The sequence below is a fragment of the Mirounga angustirostris genome, unplaced genomic scaffold (genome assembly GCF_029215605.1).
Source record: "Mirounga angustirostris isolate CCGP_5_RB_7025 unplaced genomic scaffold, mMirAng1.0.hap1 SCAF_5, whole genome shotgun sequence".
In the NCBI taxonomy this organism is placed as follows: domain Eukaryota; kingdom Metazoa; phylum Chordata; class Mammalia; order Carnivora; family Phocidae; genus Mirounga; species Mirounga angustirostris.
The window spans coordinates 123,721,938-123,730,692 of record NW_026991713.1 but is presented as its reverse complement, the minus strand read 5'-3'; the positions used below and the strand labels follow the sequence as shown (position 1 = coordinate 123,730,692).

At 45.7% G+C, this 8,755-nt stretch overlaps 1 protein-coding gene across 1 annotated transcript; it reads left to right on the top strand.

The window, feature by feature from the left end:
* Positions 1–215: 215 nt before the first annotated feature.
* VIM (vimentin) lies at positions 216–8,236 on the top strand. Its single transcript, XM_045874337.1, has 9 exons — positions 216–982; positions 1,635–1,695; positions 4,503–4,598; positions 4,686–4,847; positions 5,378–5,503; positions 5,834–6,054; positions 6,516–6,559; positions 6,950–7,035; positions 7,878–8,236. Exons 1-9 carry the CDS (start codon positions 420–422, stop codon positions 7,917–7,919), a joined length of 1,401 nt encoding a protein of 466 aa, XP_045730293.1. The 5' UTR covers positions 216–419; the 3' UTR covers positions 7,920–8,236.
* Positions 8,237–8,755: the final 519 nt, after the last annotated feature.

Here is an 8,755-nt window from a genome sequence, read left to right as displayed (position 1 = left end):
GCACCCAGTGGGGAGCAGAGCTCGGACCATCATCAGCAAAGCCCCCGAAAGTCCCAGCCCAGCCAAAAAGTAACGGGACGGTGCCCAGTCCCGGGCTGCAGAGGAACCGGCAGGAAGGCTCGAGGGCGCCCCGCTCCCCCCCACCCCCACCCCCACCCCCCGGTCTTCTTGTCGGTCCCCATTGGCTGGCGCGGTCTGCGGCTGGGATGGCAGTGGGAGGGGACCCTCTTTCCTAACGCCTTATAAAAACTGCGCCCTCCGCGGGGTCCGGTCCTCTGCCACTCTCGCTCCGGTATCCCCCGCGCCAGAGACGCAGCAGCACTCCCACCGCCCACACCCACCGCGCCCTCGCTCGCCTGCACTCCCCGAGCCGGTCCGTGCCGCCGCAGCCGCCCGGCCCACCGCCACCCTCTGCAGTCATGTCCGCCAGGTCCGTGTCCTCGTCCTCCTACCGCAGGATGTTCGGCGGCCCGGGCACCGGGAGCCGGCCGAGCTCCACACGGGGCTACGTGACCACGTCCACCCGCACCTACACCCTGGGCAGCGCGTTGCGCCCCAGCACCGGCCGCAGCCTCTATGCCTCGTCCCCCGGAGGCGCGTACGCCACGCGCTCCTCCGCCGTGCGCCTGCGAAGCAGTGTGCCCGGCGTGCGCCTGCTGCAGGACTCGGTGGACTTCTCGCTGGCCGACGCCATCAACACCGAGTTCAAGAACACCCGCACCAACGAGAAAGTGGAGCTGCAGGAGCTGAATGACCGCTTCGCCAACTACATCGACAAGGTGCGCTTCCTGGAGCAGCAGAACAAGATCCTGCTGGCCGAGCTCGAGCAGCTCAAGGGCCAGGGCAAGTCACGCCTGGGGGACCTCTACGAGGAGGAGATGCGGGAGCTGCGCCGGCAGGTGGACCAGCTCACCAACGACAAGGCCCGCGTCGAGGTGGAGCGCGACAACCTGGCCGAGGACATCTTGCGGCTCCGGGAGAAGTAAGGCGGCGCCCATGCGGGGCTGCGGGAGGGGAGGGAGAGGGGAACAGGGCCCCCGCGAGAAGCTGCCACGCCCTGGATGTGGCTGGGGTGGTGGCTGCCTGGGGGACAGCGGGTGAGCGGGGTTGTGGGTGCGGCGGCGCAGCCCCGCCCTAAACCCAGACCTTGCAGTTAGCATTTCCCCTCCACCCCCACTGGTCGCCCCCAAACACCCCGCTTCAGGTTACAGATTTCTTAAAACTGCCGCTCTGTCTGCAGCCGAAGGCCCTTATAAGCGATGAGCGCCATTTCCCCAAACTTTTAGAAAGTTTCCCGGCCGCTTCCGGCGGGCTGCCAGCATGGGGCGCGAGGAGGGAAGAGAGGAGGGAAGTGGCGGAAGCGAGACAAAGGGATTGCGGAGGGCCCTCGGGGGCGGGGGGGCGGCGGTCGCCTTCCAGGTTCCGGTGGCGGCCGTGATTGCTTTTGCACGCTGTCGCCGAGGACCCGCTAAAACGTGCGGAGGGCAGCAGTTCTAAAAGCCGCCGTGCTTGGCTGCCCGCGGAGGTGGCGCAGCAGCTTCTGTCGCGAGGCGCAGCGACGTGGTGGTTGGGTGTGGCCGCCCCGCCCCTGGCGGTTTCCCAGTTCCCGTTTGGTTAATGTGCGACTGTTTCAGGTTGCAAGAGGAGATGCTTCAGAGAGAGGAAGCCGAGAGCACCCTGCAGTCTTTCAGACAGGTTTGTAGATTCTGTTCCCGCTCGCAGCCACCGGACCCCACCCGATCGACCCGGAGCAATTCTCAAAGTTACGTAGCCCGTGTCTAGATAGTGCAAAACTTCACGTCTGTGCACAAAGCCCCCTAGTGGCGGAAAGAGCACAGATTGGAGCGTCTCCCAATGAAAACCCTTGAATGAGTGAAGCTGTGCCTTAGGACAGAAAGAAAGTCTTTAACTTTTTACTTTGTTTCGAGATTTTTTTTCCAAAGAAATTTTTTTTTCCGTTTTGTTTTTGCAACACATTGACATTCTGATTCTGAACAGTTACAGTTTGATGTAGATTAAGGTTTACTAAAGTCAAGTTGGCTAACTTTTACAAGGCCATGAAAAGCACAGTTATACCCTGTAGTTTGAAATGTTAAACGTGTTGGAGGATAAGAAACTTAGTTTAACTGGACTTACGCCAGCAAGTTTCTTTTCTTCCCTGCAAGTTTCATTGTGGCATTAAAGTTATATGGAAGTATCACTAGGCACAACTATTTTGTGATCTAATAAGGGTGAAAAGGAGCCATCTGTCCCCTGGGCTGAAAGTATTAATGGTTTCTACGGGCTTCACGATGGAATGTAGATACAGACATTCTGGCAAGTGTGGTGGCTCTGGACAGAAATAATAGGAGTCTTTGTGTTCCCAGAGAAGCTTTGCAACAGGCTACATTCTTATTGAATATGTAATGATGTAAGCGCAGTTCTAATTGGACACACGTATGGGCTAACATCCGTTATCTAGTATCTGGTCCAGACTTGTGAAGTATCTGATGGGGAAAGTTCTTAAAGCTACCATCATACCTCACATTTTGAAAGGCCTTTCTTTATTTGGTTTCTTTATTCTCTAGCACTTTCTCCTTAAATGAAGAACAAACCTAGGGCCCAAGAATGGATTTTTTAAGTAAAGGACTTTTTGCTCCAAAGCTAGATAGACTTCAAGGATTCTTAGTTTGAAATTGGAATTCAAAAGCAGGAAGAGCCGCTAGCATAGTTTTATTCTCCTGAACACTTACTGGTATGGCTATCTAAGCTCTCAGATGAATTGTCTAGAATAACATTTTGAAGCAGAAATACATTTACCAAATTAAGTTAAGCACTGCAGTGTGTGGCCCATTTTAGTAACTGAGCATTTGTAATCATCATATCTGTAATGTTTTCTGCAGTGTAGTGAGTTAATATAAAATAAGATTAATATGAATGATCTCCTCTTTAGGGATTCAGTAAAATCCCTCATATTTTCTTCAAGGAAGTAGAAATGTCACAATGTCACGTAATTATCTTCCCCATCTTTTTTTAGGGCTTAACAAGCAAAGTGAATTTTTCCCAAGCCAGGTTTTTTTTTTTTTTTAATTATCACTCATTCCTCATTCACATTTCCATGAAGGTGAGAGAGGTCGCTCAACATTTTAAGACTTAAGTGCTATAAAGTGCATTCCACATACAATTGCTGACAAGATAAGAGGTATAAAAATTCTTACATTTCCTTGAGGGGAAATAAAATCTTTGGGACATAGCAATTTGCAAGTGATGGAAACACAGGAGAGCCTGAGCAGCAAGGATTCTGCATATAGTTTCATTACATGCATTTTGACCAGTCATTCTGAAACAAGCTAAGTAACTGAATTGACAAAGTGCTAAGTGAAAAGGATGGACACACATTTGCAGGATGCAATGGGAGTTTTAAGAGAAAATTCTACCAGATTTGGAAGCAAAGAAAATACAGTGCAGAATTACATTTCTTTTCCTTATGTGCCTGAACTGCATCTTTGCCAGTGTACAAATTGAACTGGATTATAAATCTAGCCTTGCAACATCTAGCCTTGCTAGATGACTACATACTTGCTTTGCATTCTAAGGATACATTTGGCTTAGTCAGTTAAGCCTCGGACTCTTGATCTCAGCTCAGGTTTTGATCTCCGTCGTGAGTTCAAGGCCCATCGTCGTGGAGCCCACTTTAAAAAAAAAAAAGAATTCAGCAGAGAATAAAAGAGCTCAGATATACACTGAAACTTTTGAAGCACAAATTTCTGTTTTACGGGTCCTCGAGTATACACAAAATGAAATCTGGTCAACCCTATTACATCATGTTATTTCATGACATTCCAAAAAGATATCTTAAAAATGTGGTGACATTGATTTTTCTAGGTTTAAAAAAATAATAAAATCAAGTCAGGGAAAGACCAATACCGTATGATTTTCCTCATGTGGAATTTAAGAAACAAAACAGATGCACAAAGAAAAAGACAAATCAAAAAACAGCTTCTTAGCTACAGAGAACAGGCTGAGGGCCACCAGAGGGGAGGTGGGTGGGGGATGGGTGAAATTGGAGATGGGGATTAAGAGCACAAGCACTGTGATGCGCACTGAGTATTGTACAGGTACAGGGTTGTTGAATCACTGTATCGTATACCCGGAACTAATATGTTCGCATAATATCGTATGTTAGCTATACTGGAATTGAAATTTTAAAAATAATGAGAAACTTCACTAGTGTAATGGAGATTCAGAGTGCAGTTTAACATTTACTTATTTTTAAATTGCTTATTAGCCATCTGAATACAATACAGTGGGTCACAATTCAAATTTACTAATGAAGAGAAGAAAGTATAGTATATTATCATACTGGGTGATTTATAGACTTATTCAAAGGTCATAAAAGTTCTCAACAACCTTTTCATAGTAAAGAGACTAAGCTCATATGGTTCATTTAAAATTAAGAAAGGAGGTAAGCCATTGACTTCAGTACCCTCCCATCTGCCCTGTCTTTTCTCTTTTCAAACCAGGATGTTGACAATGCTTCTTTGGCACGTCTTGACCTTGAGCGTAAAGTGGAATCCTTGCAAGAAGAGATTGCCTTTTTGAAGAAACTACATGATGAGGCAAGTGGAGCCACGTTTCGTGAATGAATGTGGGTGAAGTTGCCCCCATCCTGGGCATGGCTGACCTTCTGTCTGTTCTTTCTGCAGGAAATCCAGGAGCTGCAGGCCCAAATTCAGGACCAGCATGTCCAAATCGATATGGATGTTTCCAAGCCTGACCTCACGGCTGCCCTGCGTGACGTACGCCAGCAGTATGAAAGCGTGGCTGCCAAGAACCTTCAGGAGGCTGAGGAATGGTACAAGTCCAAGGTATGAAAGCAATCAGTGTGGCTAGAACAAGAGAAGAGCATTTTGTTCTGGAAATGCTCGTACCTGCCTGTGATCCCTGCGCACCCTTTAAGTCCAGTCAGAAAGTTGGCTTGAACTTCTTGAACTTCTCGTCCCAGTTGTATTTATTGCTACAGCCTCCCTATCACTCATCCCTTCTTTCCACTCCCTTCTGAACCCTACTTCAGAGGCGATCCCGACACCACACCTGTGACCCCCACCCTTCTTGAATGAGGGTAACGTATCGAATTTCTACTTGAAAACATTGTCAGCATTCTGCCACTCTTCCTTCGCTGTTCAGAACAGAAATGTAGACATAGTCTGGAGGACGTGGAGCTTTGCACTTAAGATACAAAATTTGATTTGGATCATGTGCTATTTATTTATTTGTTTGCTTACCATCTTGAAGCTTTCCCCTTTTTCCAGGCAAGGGAGAATCTTAGGGGATCTTAGGGAATCTTAGGGGACCAAGTCACGTGGGTGGTCCACATTTTGTCATTTCTTTCCAACAGTTTGCCGACCTCTCTGAGGCTGCTAACCGGAACAATGATGCTCTGCGCCAGGCGAAGCAGGAGTCGAATGAGTACCGGAGACAGGTGCAGTCCCTCACCTGTGAAGTGGACGCCCTCAAAGGGACTGTGAGTATCCCATCCCACTAAAAAACGGACCATAAGCCGCTTGCGTCATGCACATTGATCAAGCTAATCCGAACAAAACTTCAAATGAAGACCAATTTATGTTTTAATCCAAAGAAAATGAGCTGTCAGGACAGATTCAAAGAGCACTCCGAGATGTGAAGGTTTTAGCTTATACCTGTATTCTTGCTTCTAATACTTGATGCTTATATCCTTCACCTGAAGTTGGAGTGCTGCTCCCCATTTTTGCCACTAGGGGAACAGATCGTGGGTCTGGGAATAGCTGGGGGTTTCCTGGGAAGTAACAACGGAAGCCTCTCTTACCTCCTGCAGAACGAGTCTCTGGAACGCCAGATGCGTGAAATGGAAGAGAACTTCGCCGTCGAAGCTGCTAACTACCAAGACACTATTGGCCGCCTGCAGGATGAGATTCAGAACATGAAGGAAGAGATGGCCCGTCACCTTCGGGAATACCAGGACCTGCTGAATGTCAAGATGGCTCTCGACATTGAGATTGCCACCTACAGGAAGCTGCTGGAAGGCGAGGAGAGCAGGTGTGGCACAAGGGCTTATGCACGTGTGTTAATAGGTACCCTTTGTTAGGAATTATGCCCCTCACTTTACCTACGTGCGTTACCTCTTCATCTTTAGAACATTTCTTCAACGTAGCTGCTGACCACTTCGTATAGATATGGAACCTTAGGTTTGGGAGATTTAGTAACTAACTTGCTCTAATCAGCGTTAATCAGTGGCAAAGCTGGGATTTGAACTCACAACTCTGGGAGCGCCAACGCTCTTCCCACTCTGCAATGCTCAGAGAAAACACTCAAAGGAAAAGATTTTAAATGTACTAATGAGACCGTCCTAGGTAAATACTTCGGAGGCAAATCCCTCACTTAATGAACTACGAAAATACATTCTCTTATTTGATGAAAACAAGAAGTTGAAGAAATTCGTTCCTTATTGTTTGAGTCGTTTTCCAAAAATTTTACTGTTTTTCTTTATCTCTATATAGGATTGCTCTGCCTCTTCCAAACTTTTCTTCCCTGAACCTGAGGGGTAAGCATTTGATCTCCCCTTATGAAAAATTTCAGCAGCTTGTAACCAGTCCGTTTATGATAAAGCACTAATTTGCTAAATGATTTTTTGAAAATGCCATACAAGATAAACTCCTATAAAACATCCATAATTTTTAGACCCAAGTACTGTCTTATAATCTGTGCTGCCAGTTAAATTTCAACTCCCTTGGACTTCTTCCTTTGGAGTATGCACTGAAATAGTCCATCCTGATGCTACCGCGTTACCAGGCCCTAGTAAAGTCTTGAGAATTATTTGGGGAGGAGCGCTTTTGACGGTTGTGAACAACGATCATAATTCTTTGGGCAAAATAGTTACTTGTCTTTTTAGAATTTCACTTTTACTAATTTGGGGCGATTTTTCTTTATTCAGAAACCAATCTGGATTCCCTCCCTCTGGTTGACACTCACTCAAAAAGGACACTTCTGATTAAGACGGTTGAGACTAGAGATGGACAGGTTGGTATATTTCAGCCAAAACGCATAATCTCAGGCAGACATCGATAGCCTTGTGAATCAATAAGTCTCTATCTCAGATAACACCTGGCTAATTGGGGAGGTTTTGGTTTCACTCGTGACCCTCAAAAGAGAATAGGCCTTTTTTCCCAGCACGACACACAGCCAACTATTTGGCTCCTGAATATGAAGGTGACATAGCAGTCTTCCTACTGTCCAAAATAAGTGATTGTTTTTCTACGCTCCTTAATTTAAGATCAGCGCACAGCTTCTTTAAGTTACTTCCTAGACTCATTCCATGAGCTACTTCAGTAGACTCCCTTGATATCAGGAATGTTTTGATCCTGGACATACGGGCTTCCCTACTGACTGCCACCTGAATACTCTTAGGCCCTTTGACATAGCACAAGGATATGCCGGATAATCAGTTCGTTTCTCGTTACTTCTCTACGCCAGGAAAGAAATGGCCGAAATCTGTTGCGATCTTCATGGAATCTCCCCTTGCACATACACTTAAAATGCACTTGACTGTACAGTTTAGTCTGTCTTCATGACTTTTAAACTTTGCTGCATAGGATTATCACAGCATCCTTCATACACAGTTTTAAGTTTTCTTTTTTTAAGTGCTAACATTCCATAGGATACTTCTTTTGCGTGTAGGTGAAGAGCGTCTTACACACGTATCTGTCCCTCCTAGCTGTGACCTTGGCCGTGCACAGCTAACATAACCTGCCTATTTTCACCATCAATGATACCTACTTAGGAGGGTTTTCCTTTGTCATGCTTATCGGGGTAATTTCATCTTCAACAGGTATTCTATTTGACTCGAATTTTTTTGTTAACAGGTTATCAATGAAACTTCTCAGCATCACGATGACCTTGAGTAAAAAGGGCACAGAGTCAGTGCAGCAATACTACCAGCAAGAATAAAAAAGAAATCCGTATCTTAAAGAAACAGCTTTCAAGTGCCTTTCTGCAGTTTTTCAGGAGCGCAAGATAGATTTGGAATAGGAATAATCTCTAGTTCTTAAGAACCAACACTCTTAAAAGATTTAGGAAAAAGTTCACAACATAATCTAGTTTATGAAGAAAACTTGTGCTAGAATACTTTTTAAAAAGTATTTTTGAATACCATTAAAACTGCTTTTTTTCCAACAAATATCTGACCAACTTGTTTCTGCTTCAATAAATCTTTGGAAAATTCTTTTGGTGTGTTACTTATTTGCTTCTACCAAAACAGTTCTCTAAATTTTATGAGAATCTGTGTCAGTGACTTTTTTGGGGGGGGGGTTCCTAATCTGGTGAATTTGCCACAAAAATCAAGTTTCGGTTAACTGGATAAATTCAACTTACTTCTGCTTCAGATATCATTCTTACTTTGGCCATTGTAGGTATAGTTCACTTTTTTTTTTTTTAAAGATTTTTTATTTATTTGACAGAGCACAAGTAGGCAGAGCAGTAGGCAGAGGGAGAGGGAGAAGCAGGCTCCCCGCTGAGCAAGGAGCTTGATGTGGGGCTCGATCCCAGGACCCTGGGATCATGACCTGAGCCGAAGGCAGACACTTAACCGACTGAGCCACCCAGGTGCCCTGACTTCACTTCTTTTCAGTGAAATCATTTAAATTTACAAATAGCTGACCTAGAATAGAATAACTTGTACAAAAATGCTGATAGGTCTTTTCATAAAATGAGTTCAGCTGGGGCCATGCCCCTGTGTGATTTC

Coding starts and splice junctions, on each gene's coding strand:
- VIM (XM_045874337.1), top strand. CDS start 420: ATGTCCGCCAGGTCCGTGTCCTCGTCCTCCTACCGCAGGATGTTCGGC. Junction 4,848..5,377: donor AGGAATGGTACAAGTCCAAG/GTATGAAAGCAA, acceptor TCTTTCCAACAG/TTTGCCGACCTCTCTGAGGC. Junction 6,560..6,949: donor TTCTTCCCTGAACCTGAGGG/GTAAGCATTTGA, acceptor TTCTTTATTCAG/AAACCAATCTGGATTCCCTC.